Source organism: Mesocricetus auratus, unplaced genomic scaffold (assembly GCF_017639785.1).
Source record: "Mesocricetus auratus isolate SY011 unplaced genomic scaffold, BCM_Maur_2.0 Super-Scaffold_100047, whole genome shotgun sequence".
NCBI lineage: Eukaryota > Metazoa > Chordata > Mammalia > Rodentia > Cricetidae > Mesocricetus > Mesocricetus auratus.
Genome location: NW_024429224.1, coordinates 6,746,246 through 6,761,632, shown reverse-complemented (window position 1 = coordinate 6,761,632; position 15,387 = coordinate 6,746,246). Strand labels below are relative to the sequence as shown.

General features: G+C 46.6%; 1 protein-coding gene across 1 annotated transcript; it reads right to left on the bottom strand.

The window, feature by feature from the left end:
- Window positions 1–6,140: 6,140 nt before the first annotated feature.
- LOC121136049 (60S ribosomal protein L21-like) lies at window positions 6,141–6,470 on the bottom strand. Its single transcript, XM_040735589.1, has one exon. It carries the CDS (start codon window positions 6,468–6,470, stop codon window positions 6,141–6,143), a length of 330 nt encoding a protein of 109 aa, XP_040591523.1.
- Between the last annotated feature and the right edge of the window lie 8,917 nt (window positions 6,471–15,387).

Below are 15,387 nucleotides of genomic sequence, written 5' to 3'. Positions count from 1 at the left end.
ACCTGAACTGAATTTTTGGTAGCCTCATCAACCTGATTTTTAACAAAACCAGTAAGGCGACGAAATGCCCAAGGGCCAAAGGAAATAAGTAACATGAAACCAATAAAAGGTCCTAACAAACTAGGCAGCAAAGTCGATAGCCAGGGGGAGGTAGAGAACCAATTTTTGTACCAAGATTCACTTTGATCCAAATTTTTTTGTTTCTTCCAGACTCTGTTCAACTCTTCTGATACTATCTCTAACTAATCCTGATTTGTCTTTGAAAAAGCAACATTCCTCTTTAAGGGCGGCACAAACTCCTCCCTCCCGCAAAAAGGCGAGGTCGAGACCTCGGCGGTTTTGTTGTACCACTTCAGCTAAGGAACCAACAGTCTGTTCTAAGTAATCTAAACCTCTTTTTAGCTCATCTACGTCTCTAATAACAGTGCGGGTTAGAGCATTAATAGAGTCCTTTGTGTGGATTAGGGAGTAAATTCCTGTGCCAGCACCTGTCGCACCCAGACCAACCAATATGGCTAGTGTGAGGGCGGTGACCGGCTCTCTTTTTTGGCGAGAGAGAGTTACAGTTGGATCACTTTGGGGCAATAAATCAGATTCAGGGCGAACAGTCAATTTGGGCACAAGTACAACAAGGACGCAGTAGTCCTTGTGCGCAAGAAAAACATCTACAATAATATGCGGGGATAACCCTGTGGAGCAAGCAAAAAGGTGAGGTTGGGGGCAATAAGGAAGGAAGCATGAGTAGCAACTTGCATGGTTTGAGTACATGCTTCTAACAGCGGGGTGGGGGGAAGCATACGTGGTCCCAAAAGGCAGAGTCCAGATCCCACGACCTATCCTAAGGTCATGCCGCGTGGTTGTGGCTGCGTGCCCCAGCGAAGCAGATTGGTGTCGTTGGTGTAGATGGGTGAGCCGAAGGCTGCAATTCCTTCGTAGAATGGAGGGATGGGCGAATAGCAAATCCAGCAGCGCTCATAGGTGGTGTTGGAGAGTGCCAGGGCTGAGGCATTGACCATCTGAAGGATGAGGTCCGCGGTGGAGACTGGACCGGCGGGCATGGTGGGTTGATAAACAGTGGTGGCGGCAGCTGGAGCTGGAGAATGGAGATTAGGAAGAGGGCGAGGGGCGGCACCCTTGGGTAGGAATGAGCCACCACCAGAGGGGTATAAAAAAGGATTGGGGCCAACAGCAATAGGGCGAAAGGAAGGGATTTCTTTCAAAAGTCTAATGGAAAAGGTGAGGCCTGGGTCCGTGCCAGAAACATATAGGCGTAGACCCCAGTAAGCGCCTCGGGAACCTTCCCAGAGGAACCTTCTTCCTGCAGCTGTAAACTGGATATGGAAGAGGTTGTACCAACTGCGTGAACAAAGGGGATTAAATGGTGGTGGGCCAGAATTAAGCTGTCTGGCCGGGGGATGTAAGGAGGGAAACTAAAATTCAAAAGGAGAAATGGAAGAAGTAGCAGGCGATGCGGCGTCATCTTCACTGGGAGTTTTGTTATCAACAGCATCTGAAAGAGAAAACAGGAGATTCCTCAGGGGCTCTTTCCCTGGGAGGGTTATAAAGCTTGACCAGTTTGTCTGGAAGCCAGCGTTTCTCCATTGCTGGTGTTATAAAAGCAAGCATGTCTTTTTCCCCAGATAAGGACTGGGTGAGGACCGAGCCATTGGCCCGTGTGCACATCCTTCCAGAGAACCTGTCGAAAGTTTTCACAGGTGGAAGGGTGCCAGAGCCGATCAGCGGCTGATCGGCCATTGTTGTCCAGAGAGAGGAAATTGAGCACAAAAAGTGCATGATTTAAAAGTAGGCGATGCTTGCCTTTGCGAGCGTACAGGGTTTCGCTTTCGGAAGAAAGCTTAAAGAGCATATTTTTTAAGGTCTGATTAGCTCGCTCTACAACTCCCTGTCCTTGAGGGTTAAAGGGAATTCCTGTTTTGTGGGTAATGCCAAATTTTTTACAAAAATCCTTAAATTTAGAACTAATGTACCCTGGGCCATTGTCAGTTTTAATGGCGATAGGGACAGGAATAATAGTAAAACAATGTAAAACATGGGCAATAACGTCTTTGGTGGCCTCTCCTGTTTGGAGAGAGGCACAAACAAAGCCACTAAAGGTATCCACCGTAACATGAATATATTTAAGATTGCCAAGAGCAGAATAATGAGTAACATCCATTTGCCAAAGCTCACCAGGCACAAGACCACGGGGATTGACTCCTGTATGAGGCTCAGGCAAAAGGGAAAGGCAAGCTTTGCATGATTTAACTATCTCTCGAGCCTGTTCTCGAGTGATGGAATATTGTAGCCTAAGTGTTTGTGTATTAAGGTGATGTAATCTATGATCTTGTTGTGCTAACTGTAAAGAGTTAGACTGATCAAACACAAACCAAAGAGAAGTCAGAGGTAGCTTTTATGCATCTATGTGAAAGGTTTTTAGAAACCACCTTCTGTAGTGATTTGGCTAAGCTGATACATTCAACTTGAGACAATAAAATGGCAGAACAAATAAAATGGCACTGACCACACACATACACACACATATACATACACACATACATACACACACATACAGCGGTTTGAGTGTAAAAGCTCCTTTAGTTTCAGACACTGGATACCCTGACCACAGACAGTTTGTATGGGGCTGAATAGAGCATGGACTTAGAACCCAGCAGGGTCACAAGGCTTCAGGTGCCCCTGCCACCCATGGATGTATCATAAACGACAGTGTGACACAGCAGTGACCTCACAGCTTTAAGTTTAGGACTGGCTAAAGAAATGCAGCAATGGCCTGGTAACACTAGCTGGGCCATTTAGATGCTGTCCAAGCTGACAAAGGCCACATGGAACTAGAATGACATACTTTTGGGGGCCTGGCCGATCACAAGAAAACTAAACAGACCAAAAGTGCCACAAAGACTCCTAACTAATGCGTTTACATTCAAGCCTTCTCTTTAGGTCTTAAAGAGCATGCTGTTTAGAGGTGGAAAACTTTTTGTTGGAAAGCCAGACGAGGCCATTCCACAGTGCCCGAGAGAGCAGAGTCTAGTCCGCACACTCTAGCATATAATACTGAAATGTGTTGGGATCGTAGAAGCAAGGCAATGTCCCAGCACAAGAGCAGTGCAATTTACAGGATCAACATGCCTGCCACAGGATGCCCATGACAGAGCTACACGTGTACTGTCTATGGTGAGCCAGCCAGCACAGTCATTTTGGGGAAGGGTTTAAAACATAAACAAAATGTTTGCATTTGCAAATGAGGCATATGAACACCAAGGGAGAGTAACATCTACTCAGGGCACACTCCTTTTTTCATAGGTGTGAAAAATGAGTTAGGGAGAGATCACAGAAAGGTTGCTTATGGCATGCCTGGGACTACTGGGATTGTCCACTGCCTGTATAGCAAAATGCCCATGAAAAATACTTGTAACAATCCAAGAGTTCAGGGCCATGCTGAGGGCCCTGAAGGTTCGTTCCTGTGACCAGCCAGCGCTACCACCACAGGGACTACCAAGAGAGGCCACCTAGCCTCTAAGGACTCCTAGACACTCAGGGGTCCCAGCTGTTAGCTGTGTGACTCTAGGCTGATCTACCTTTAACACATTGTATCAAATATAGAATTTGATTGAAAAACTGCTTGTAAAAATAAATTTTAAATCACCCTGTAGATCAACGCAAAAGCATACCACACCGATACATCATCTATAAGAAAAACAATTCATCCAGAAAAACTACATCTGTGGCTTCCAAAAGTAAAGCATCCACAAACCTGATTTCTTTTTGATAACGAAAATAGGGGTATTCCAAGGAGATGTGGAGAGTTCTATATGGCCAGCATTGAATTGCTCCTGCACAAGCTGCTGGGCTGCTTCTAATTTTTCTTTGACTAGAGGCTATTGCCCTACCCAGACAGGATCATCATTTATCCAGGTGATTTTATCTGCCGGGGCGGGGGGGGGGGGGAGGGTACAGGGAGGTAGTAACCACTACTGAAAATTTTGAGCAGGTGGGCTATAGCCAAGGCACGCTCTATCATCGGGATCAGGCGAGCCGCTTCTTCGGCTCAAGCTGCCTGTCTAGTGCGTGGTTGCCCCTGTGCCACAGGAAGAGGTCTAGCAGGGAGAGGCGGTTCAGCTCCCTACCCTTCAGGGTCAAAAAAGAGGGAACTGGAGTTTACGTGATGCTGAGGAGAGGAGCTGTGAAAACTTGTCGCTGAGAGCTTGAACGAGAGAGAGGAAGCAAGAGAATCAACAGTGGAGGAGTATTTGGGAGCAAAAGGTTGAGGAAGATCAGGGAGCTAGGAAGGATCGTAGGCAGGAGGTCTCGTGGCCAGAGAGACCTTGCGCCCGAACCCGAAGGTATGCGGCAGCCTCTTCCTCTAGCTCCTGGGCGTCCCCAGGATCGAGAGGTTCCTCAGGAGGAGCAGAGGCGAGAGCCCGTAGGGAGGGGTAGATACCGGTGGCTAGAGAGCGAACTTTAGGGGCAAATGAGGTAGGTTGATCAGAAGGAGAAGGAAGAAGCTTATCAAAGTCAGAGTTAGCAGAGGAAGAGGAACAATCTTTAGAAAGATCAGCGACAGAACTTGCCCTGGAGCTGCACTAGAACACCCTCAGGAAGCGACCTCTAGATGTTGTTGGGCATCTTTAAGAATTTGTTCATTTCAGAGGCTTTCCTCCGCGTTAACAATGATACTTTTTAAGAGATCCCAATACTGCTGCATAATCTTTTTATCGCTTTCAGAGCCTTTGGTTTCAAAATAATTAGTTAATTCGGCCCCGACCCGTTCCCAAGTACTGCAAACTATTTTTGGGCAGGTAATGACAAACCAGGGACAAACTTCATGTACAAAAAGCAAAAACTTAAGTAAATCTTTTTTTCTTAACCTCAATGTTTCTATCTCTTAATTCTTCTTGAATTCCTTTAATAAATCTAGCTTCTTTGCTGATACTAGTCCCCATTTTCGCGGGACGGATGGGACGGCGGTGTTAACCTAGGTCATTAGACTAACCCTACTCTGCGCCACCCGGATGGGGCTTACCTGACGCCTTATGAGTGGGCTCCGGACTCGTCGCGCCTCTGCCGTCCGATCGGTGGTCTGTAACTCGTGTCCCACGTGGGCGCCAGTTGCGACCCCCGGGAAGGGACCCCCGACCCGCGGGGGTGAGGTGATGAGGGTCGCTACTAATTTGGTGGGCCTTCACGAGCAGATCCGATCTGGAAAGTGAACTTCAAGAGGTTAATGGAAACAGGCTCAAGACAACGTTCGCTGATCAAGAGCCTTTATTTTTTGGGGCGCGCTGGAATTTATAGAGGAAGGACCTCAGGGGGTGGTACAAGCATGTCAATCAAGTCTCAATTCAAATATACACCAAATACGGTAAAGACAAAGCTGTAATTTTCCATCAGTCATCAGTTGCATTCCACAAATGCTTGTCAGCGTAAGTCAGGTGCAGGAATTAGGGAGGGGTAGGGAGTATACAACAGAACACTATAATCTTGTTAACAAAGACAATTACTCCGTAAGGGTATTTCCCCCTGGCTAGGCGGGTGGGCTGCCCTGTGTAAATTTAACTTTAATGGTTAGCCTTTTCCTTTGTCTCAAGGGCATGTGTGCTCGCAGTCACGTAGTCAGAAGGCCAAGAAACGGTTGACAGACTCCATTTTGTTCAAGGTTCTAGCAGTCCCCAACACACATGAGGTTGGAGCAAATTGCTTTTGGTAGCTGTCTTAGCTAGGGTTACTATTGCTATGATGAAACACCATGATCAAAAGCGAGTTGGAGAGGAAAGGGTTTATTTGGCTTACAGTTCAGCATTGCTGTTCATCATTGAAGAAAGTCAGGACAGGAACTCACACAGGGCAGGAACCTAGAGGCTGGAGCTGATGCAGAGGCCATGGACGGGTGCTGCTTACTGGCTCGAAACTCATGGCTTGCTCAGCCTGCCTGCTTAAAGAACCCAGGACAACCAGCCCACCAATCTCTAATTAAGAAAAGTCTCTACTGTCTGCATGTATACATGGTAGGCGAGGCTCACCCCTGCATCTGGAGACCAGAAGTCAACGTCAAGTGTCTTCCTCATTCACTCTCCAGCTGATTTTTTTCCTTTTTACAGTCCAGGTCTTTTATTTCTGTTTGCACATTAGACCATGAATTCATATGGGATGGGCTCCAGCAGCTCAGGCTCCTTCCGGTTAGTCTTCACAAAGTGTGCTTCTCTGAGTGGTGCAGGCTGGTGCTTCAGCTGAACCCAGGTGCCCTTCTCCTTGGCTTCCTTCTTCTTCTGGTCATTTTCCTTCACCCAATTCAGGAAGCTGTCTCTGTCCTTAGAGGGCCTGATGTGCTCAGTCTGCACATTAATTCTCTGGGCAAGAATCTTGTCCTTAACTTGCTTGTTTACAGCGATGGCCACGGCATGCTGGGTGACATTGCAGTCTCTTCCTGTTTTGTCATGGTAACACTTATGGGGCATTCCTTTTTGAACAGTGCCCATTCCCTTGATGTCTACAGTGTCACCCTGCTTGTAGATTCACATATACGTGACCAAAGGAACAACTCCACGCTTCCCAAAAGGCCTAGAGAACATAGCCAGTGGCCCTCCTCTCTCCTTTTTTTTTTTTTTTTTTTTTTTTTTTGTTTTTCGAGACAGGGTTTCTTTGTGGCTTTGGAGGCTGTCCTGGAACTAGCTCTTATAGACCAGGCTGGTCTCGAACTCACAAAGATCCGCCTGCCTCTGCCTCCCGAGTGCTGGGATTAAAGGCTGGTGCCACCAACGCCCGGCTCTCCTCTCTCCTTTTGAGTTTGTCATTTTGGCAAGTTACTGGGAGATGGCTGCCGTGGCCAAAAGGCTTCTTCAGCTTAATTTTTGAGACAGTTTCTCACTGAACCCTGAACTGTCTGACTCTGCAAGACTGACTGGCCAGGGATCCTCCTGTGTCTACTTCCCTAGCACTGGGATCAGGGTTTGAACTCAGGTCTCCATGCTTGCACAGCAAACTTTTTGTGGATGGAGCCATCTCCCCACCCCTCCTCACACATTTTCATTCTGTAAGTGCCTCCTGCATCTAGTCCTTGAAGGGGCCACAGTCACCCACGTGGTCTCCTGGACAGTGCTGTAGTAGGCATTCATCAAAACCATTGGTGGATGAGCACATACCTACTCATGATGCTGAGGCACACAATCCTAATTCTTCGCATCAGAGGTTGGTCAGCAGTGTATTCAAACTAGAACACAATCAACATCCTTCCACAACCCGCACTTTCAGAGACCAGGCAGGGTCCAGTGAGAACACAGAAATCACACTAGTTCACACTAGTTATGTCAGCAGTGAGAACTGAATATAGGCAGCAGGTTAAGCATGCATCAGAGGTCTGAGAAATAAAACATGAGCAACTAACCAGGGAAGGCAACAACGTGAAAAGAAGCTACTAGACGAAGAGGAGGAGGAGGAGGAAGAAGAAAAGAAGAGGAGGAGGAAGAAGAGGAAGAAGAAGAAGAAGAAGAGGAAGAGGAAGAAGAAGAAGAAGAAGAAGAAGAAGAAGAAGAAGAAGAAGAAGAAGAAGAAGAAGAAGAAGAAGAAGAAGAAGAAGAAGAAGAAAGAAAGAAAGAAACAACTAGCCTTGGGCTGGGAAGGGAACAGCTTGGATGCACCCAGATCTAGAAGTTTTAGAAGAGGGATTCCCCCTTAGTATTGGGAAGAATGGGTTATATTTCTATCAATATTACTGACTCATCTTTCTTTTAAAATCAGCTCTAGGGTACTCCTCCCTTGAAGTCATTTCCATCTCAGAAGTTCTTTCTCACTTTCTTTTAATAAGTCTACACTTGCTCTGGTAAAACATTAATTAATCAACTAATCAACTGTATTAGAAAGTTGTCTATAAGAAAATAACACATGCACCCATTTTAGATACACAGTTTGCTAAGTTCAGACAAAGATACAGATCCAGGAACCACCCCATCTGGTGTTATAGCCGATTCTACTAGATTCCACACAAGCCTGTGATTGAGGAAGGGGCCATGAAGACTTTAGCTCTGTGACTCAGTGCCCAGCACAGCACTGAGCTGTGTGACCAGTGAAGCTGCAGTGAGCATCTTCCAGAAACACAGCTCCAAAGGACATCTCAGACGCTGAAAATCAGCTTGAGACCCAGGTGATGGGAAAACAGAGCCAAGATTTGCAAAGCCACCTTCCCTAAACAGGCTGACTCTTCTAGGCCCAAGAAAACTTGGCTGCCCCTTGGACAAAGCTAACCAGCATGAGGAGGAGGTAGAAGCATCAGGAGGTGGCTCCATCTGGTCACTGTGGCCTTTCATCTTGATTGTCAACTTGACTGGACTGAAACAGCCTACTGGAGGGGTAAAGTGAACCTCTGGGTGTGTCTGTGGGAATGTTTGCAGAAACAGATGAGCAAAGCTGTGGTCTGCCCATCCCTCCTGCAGCATGAGTGTGAACAGCTCCACTCTCCCACAGTGCCTCTGTAAGTGAGCCATAATAAATCCCTCACCTAAGTTATTTCTGGTACAGCGGTGAGGAGGTCAAAACCAGGGTTCTCGTGGGGATGCAGGGTCCAACCCAGGACCATGCCTCCTTGCATCTCACTGATGAACCAGCTTCATTCCATGGGGTTTTTGTTGTTGTTTTGTTTGTTTGTTTCTCTGTGGAGCTGTGGCTGTCCTGGAACTCACTCTTTAGATCAGGCTGACCTCAAACTCACAGAGATCTGCCTGCCTCTGCCTCCTGAGTGCTGCCTGGCTTGACTCCACCTTAAAATCAGTAGCCATCTTGTTACAAGGTCTCTAAGTTTGTTTCTGTTTACTACTGCAAAACTTGAGTTTGACTGTGCCTTGACCCATTTCTGGTTTTTGACATGCCCCACACCCTATACAATGACCACCACACTCATAAAATAAGATATTCTGCCAAGTTCCTACCTAACCAAAATTCCCTTGGAAACCCCCTAACTTAGCAGTCTGAGGCTGTAAAACCCCACTATGTTCCAGGCTTTCTGCTCAAATCCCTGCGTTCTGGAAGAGGCAGTGGCTGGACCGGTTATATCGTGCACATAAATCAAAACCTGCTTAATTCAACTAAAACAATATTTGGGTAAGCAGTCTTTGTTCTTCTTCGATGGGATCAACGCTCTCCTCAGGCCACCTCCCCCCGTGCTTCAGCAGCCTTGGAGTTTTTCCGTCCCTTGTCTGTGCCAGGAGCTGCGCCCCCACCACCAAGTGAGTGAGTGAGTTAACTTTACAGAGAGAAAAGGTTTAAACCAGATTTGGTGGTGCACACCTTTGGTCTCAGCACTTGGGGGATGAAGGAGGAGGATCTGTAGTCCAAGGTCAGCCCAGGTTACTGGGTTTCAAGAGAGCCCGTTTCAGAGTAGGAGGTGAGGATGAATATGAGTGAGTTTGTTCATCTAAGTTTGGGAGGTCCCAAGTACAAAACCAGGAAGCCCAGTGGCTTGTCCTCTGGTGATGGGGGCACATCTTGACAGGAACATCTCAAAGCATAGCAAAGGGGAAAGGGGAGAGGTAGGGAGGGTCTCATAATCCCTGTGAGACCAAGCACCTAGTAAGTAACTTCAGAATGCCCCATTAAATCCCACCCCTTGGTCCCCCACCATCCTGGGCACCAAGCTTTGAACTTAATGTCTGAACACACTCCACCCAGCAGTTCCTCTGAGGACACAAAAAATAAAGCATGGGTGTGACCTGGAACATTGGCACCTGTTAACTGCTGCATAAGTGGCAGCTATCATTGTCAGTAACCACTTCAACCTATGTGCTGAACATGAAGGTCTTCAAATTCCAGTCATATTCTGATGCTATCAGTCTATCTTTAAATTCAGGGCCCTTACCTGGGGGAGGGGCAGGTTCCAAGTAACTTCCCCTGTACACCACTGGCAGGTTCCAAGGCTTACGGCTGAGGGCTGGCAAGCTTCCAAGGCAATCGACCCAGGGAGCCAGTGGGCTGACCTTACCTTTTGTCAACTCTTTGAAAGAGCCTTCTCAACATGGCATTCTGTAGCAGAAGCTGCCTCCATGTTGGGTGAACTGAGTTCTACTGCCTCCCCGTGGCCACAGGGTAGAACCCACATTTCTTAGCTTGAAACCAAATAAAATAAACCTAACACATGAGGTGTAGCTATTGTGAGCTGTTTTCTCATTTAATTGTTGTTCTCTGGGTTGAGCTACAGGTGTTAGAAATGCAAGAGAAGCCGGGCAGTGGTAACTCACACCTTTAATCCCAGCACTCAGGAGGTGGAGACAGGAGGATCTCTGAGAGTTTGAGACCAGCTTGGTCTACAGAGAGAGTTCCAGGACAGTTGGGCTACACATAGAGAAACAAAGATAAGGAAATATAAACAAACCTAGCATATGGCCCAAATCCCATCCTTGTTTTCTAACTAGTTATATTTACAGCTTATTGTTATCTCTTTAAATATTAAGTATTCAATAGCTGGGCAGTGGTGGCCCAAGCTTTAATCCCAGCACTCAGGAGGCAGAGGGCAGGCAGATCTCTAAATCTGAGGCCAGCCTGGTCTACAGAATGAGTTCCAGGACAGACACCAAAGCTTCAGAGAAACCCTGTCTCAAAAAAACAAAATCAAAAACAAAAAAAGGTATCTATAGGTGCTAAATATACACATGTATTACTATGTAATACATATTGCATTTATTTGTTCTGAGTTCTTGGAGATAATCTCACTATATAGTCCTGACTATCCTAGAACTCACTCTGTAGAACAGGCAGAGATCCACCTCTGCCTCCGGAGTGCTGGGGATTAAAGGTGGCACCACCACTGCCCAGCAAGGAAAACAATGTTATGGTTGGGGTCACCACAAATGAGGAACTCTATTAAAGGGTTACATCACTAAGAAGGTTGAGAACCACTGCCCTGGAGGAACCAAACTCTGCTTCTCTGGAACAGCAAGCACTCCTAACTGCTGACAGTTTTTTCCAGCCCTTTGTGTTTTGTTGTTGTTGATTTTTAGGCACAAGATTTCATGTAGCCTAGGCTCACTTCCAACTTGCTATATAGACTAGGATGACCCTGGTCCTTCTGCCTCCGCCTCCCAAGTGCTAGGACCACAGACATAAGACCCTGTACTGGATCAGAAACCCTTTCTCCTCCTCCCCCAGTGTCTCACTGTGCAGATCGCACTGCTCTGTCTCCACCACTTGCTTCCTCCCCTCTTCCTCGGTGGCCCCTCTTCCCCTGGCCTCCTGAGTAGGCCTCTGGCCACCAGGCTCTGTTGAAAGGCTTCACTTCCTGTTGTGGCATTTTGCTCATAAACATGCACACACACAGTTTGTTTCACACACACACACACACACACACACACACACACAAGACACCCATGTTCATTTGATTGTGTAGTCCTGGCTGTCCTAGAACTCTCTCTATAGACCAGGCTGACCTGGAACTCACAGATTCGAATGCCTCTACCTCCCGAGTGCTGGGACTGAAGGCGATGGCCACCACCCAGACTTTTTACAACTTTGTATTTAACGTATGAAAGTGTGTGGTGTAAGAGTGGACACAAACAAACGCCAAAGCACATGTGTAAAAGTCAGAAGACAGCAGGGTGGTGGCGCACACCTTCACCCCCAGCACTGGGGAGGCAGAGGCAGGGGGATCTCTGTGAGTTCCAGGACAGCCTCCAATGCAACACAGAAATCTTGTCTGGAAAAGCCAAAAGTCAGAAGCCAGCTTTCCGTCTGTTCTCTGCTGGGATTAAAGGCACGTGCAGCCACCACCCAGCTGCCTCTTACACTCTCAAGACGTCTCAGTCCCAGTCCATTTTTTTTAAAAATTGGGGCTACTTTTGAAGACCCTTGAGAACCTAGATCTTGCCAGAGGGAACAGGAACTAAATAACACCCAGTCTGAAAGAGGAGACTCATCATGGTGAAAAAGGGAGACCATGAAACAAGTCAGGTCAGCTAGGTGTAGTAGCCAACACCTTTGATACCAGCACTCTGGAGGCAGAGGCAGGTAGATCTCTGTGAGTTCCAGGCTAGCCTGGTCTACAGAGTGAGTTCCAGGACAGCCAGGGCTACACAGAGAAAATCTGTCTCAGGAAAAAAAAAGTATAAAATACTTGTTGCACAAGCCTGATGACAATTTGCTGGAACCCCTATGACAGTACAGAGAACAGACCAAAAGGTTGTCTTCTCACTTTTACATGTGCTGTGCCACCCATACATCACACGCTTTTATGCATTAGTTTCTAAAGCATTGATATGTCGTGTGTGTGTGTGTAGCAGCGTCTTGTGCACTGCTGTGCATGCTGCGCATGTTTATGAGCAAAATGCTACAATGGGAAGTGGAGCCTTTCAACAGAGCCTGGTGGCAAGATGCCCACTCAGGAGGCCAGGGGAAGAGGGGGCAACGAGGAAGAGAGAAGACATGGTGGTTGGTACTGCAACCTGGTAGCAGTCCCCCATCTCAGTCTAGACACGTCAGAGTAGGCAGGAAGGGCTGAGTGGGCGAGCTTCGTGCTTGTCAACATGTGCGGAAGACATGAGGGAAGACCACGGCATCAAGAAGTTGTGATTAAAGGGTAAAGAGGAAGCAGAAGAGACCTGCAAACAGCTCGGCATGTCTCCCATGTGCACAGGGAAGACAGCAATTCCTTTCCCATTTGCACAGTGCCAGAGGCACGGCTCTGTGGGGAAGGAAGCCAGGCACCCTGAGAACAGGAATTGTCCATCACAGCAACGATGCTGAGATGTGGTGAGGCCTGGAGGAGCTTCAGTGATGAAGTCTAGCCTGAGTCCAGACGTGCCAAAGTCAAAGCAATGGTGACCCTTTGATGCTCACATTAGTACTTAGAAAACTGAGGGCAGTGCACACCTTTAACCCCAGCACCCAGGAGGCAGAGGCAGGGGGATATCTGTGAGTTGTCCAGCCCTCTCTATAAAGCCAGTTCCAGGACAGCCAGGGCTATACACAGAAACTCTGTCTTGAAAATCAAAGAAAGAAAGAGAGAGAGAGAGAGAGAGAGAGAGAGAGAGAGAGAGAGAGAGAGAGAGAGAGAGAGAGAGAGAGAGAGAGAGAGAGAGATGGAAAGACCTAACAAAAAAAAAAAAAAAAAAGAAAGAGCCAGCGGTGGTGGCGCACGCCTTTAATCCCAGCACTCGGGAGACAGAGGCAGGCGGATCTCTGTGAGTTCGAGGCCAGGCTGGACCGATAGCCTCCAAAACAATACAGAGAAACCCTGTCTCGTAAAAACCAAAAAAAAAAAAAAAAAAGAAGAAAACTGAGGGAAGAAAGTGAAGGGGGGTTGAGGAAAGAAAAAAAAACATTTAGAAAATTCTCTGGAGCCAGGGACGCAGATGTGCGATGAAAGGTGACTACTTAAAAAGACAGTCACACAGAAGTAACTTGATTGCCAAAGCAGCAATCGTTCAGGTTCTGGGTTACCACCTTAATTCTACCAAGACTTTTCAAAAGTAGGTCCCGAGCTGGGAGATGGTGGTGCATACCTTTAGGGTGCTCCTATAGTTGGGTGGGGAAGCATTCATCATTAGTGTTGAGGACACCTAGTTTTGGCCACACAAGAAAGGATCAGAATACCACAGCTACTTCAGCCTTCTTTTTAGCCCTTCAGGAACCCAGTGGCTAGAAAAACAAGATGCTCATCAGAAACAGCGGTGCCCCCAGAGGCCATGGGGGGGGGGATAGAGAGACCACAGCAAGGTTGCTCTAGCAGCATCTTTATTTACAAACAGCAATTTCCATTGACTTTAGACCATAAAAAAGCCATTTACAAGCAAGAAACAATAATTCAGAACAAAATTAAGCAGCACTGAAATATTCATGTCACAAACCTAAAGCAAAATGAATACAAGAGTAAAATATCATTTGAATAAATAGTCTTCAATTCATGCTATAAAATAACCCTTAATGGCAAGTTACTAGTTGATACAGCATCCGCTTAGCTAGCTTCATTTACTTCATGTGGTGATGAAGTGTGGCATTGTGAGGTTACCAGTTTATATTGCAAGATAATGACACCATGTGAAGTCATTCAAATTGCTCAGTCATTTGTAACGGAAGACTGTGTTAGCCCTACTGCTAAAGTGGTAAGAGATGTTTCACATTGGGAAAACGGTCGTTCTCAGGGGAGGCAGGCGAGTTTACCTCAGGGCAGCAGCCTGGGACTTGATCTTCAAGTCCCGAGGCCGAGTTCACAGCATGCTTGTCACTGAAGGGCGGTGAGAGATCTGCGTGCTCAATCTGCCACTAAGCAGTGAACGAGGCTAACTCCAGTAGCTAATGAGGAGCAGCCATAGCCCTGTATGTGCCAGACCCAGGGATTGAGCACCTGGATTTGGCAAGTCCTGGCAGAACAGTGAGAACTCTGGCACTTACTGAAGACCACACATGTGACGACCATTACAAATCTGAACAGAGTGAATGACTTCGCTGAACTTCAGTTCAGCTGCACTGAGAATATGAAATCTATGATGTAAGAACTAGATAGTCTCATATAAAGAGTTTACATAATTCCCCAATACTTTCATATATAAAATTTAATAAATAACCCTGACCAGGCTAGAAGCACCATTCAAGGGGCATGAGCCCTTGGAAAATAGTTTAGATGTTGCATATTTGAGTCCCTTTCAGTGGAGGCTTCACAGGAAACCATTATAGAATTTAACAACAGTGATAACAAAAACATCACAGTAACAAGTGGAAAGCTTAAAATAAAACACATCAACCTAAAGTAGAGCTCATTCACATTGACCATTTCCCCTAGCCCTTGCTTTGTGTTCCTGCAAATTCTCCCCAGAATCTAGGCTGTTAAAAATTAAAATCACACACAAAAAATATGCAGGCTTATGGTCTGGGCTAAGGGTAAAACAAAAGAGGTGGTTATACTTGCTGTCATTAGAAGAGATGTGCACTTAAGCTCTGGAAAGATTTTTAAATTACCAATTTAGAGCTGGGTGGTGGTGGCGCACACCTTTAATCCCAGCACTTGGGAGGGAGAGGCAGGCAGATCTCAATGAATTCAAGGCCAGACTGGGTCTACAGAGTGAGTTCCAGGATAGCCAAGACTGTTACACAGAGAAACCCTGTCTCAAAAACAAAACAAAAATTACCAATTTAGTCGTACAGTATATTCTGCTTAACAGTGAACCGACAGTATCCTTTCTGCTGTTCAAAAAATAAAGAGAGGGAGAAAGAGAGGGAGGGAGGGAGGGAGGGAGGGAGGGAGGAAACCCACCAACAACAAAAAGTTGCCAAGGCGGAGCCAATTGATTGGAAGGCTTTTCCACTGAACAGGAAAATGAATTCATCTTTTTAATTGTATTTACAAATGGTTTCTAAATGTATTTACAGCTTTAGTAGAAACAAGAGGGCAGAGGACTG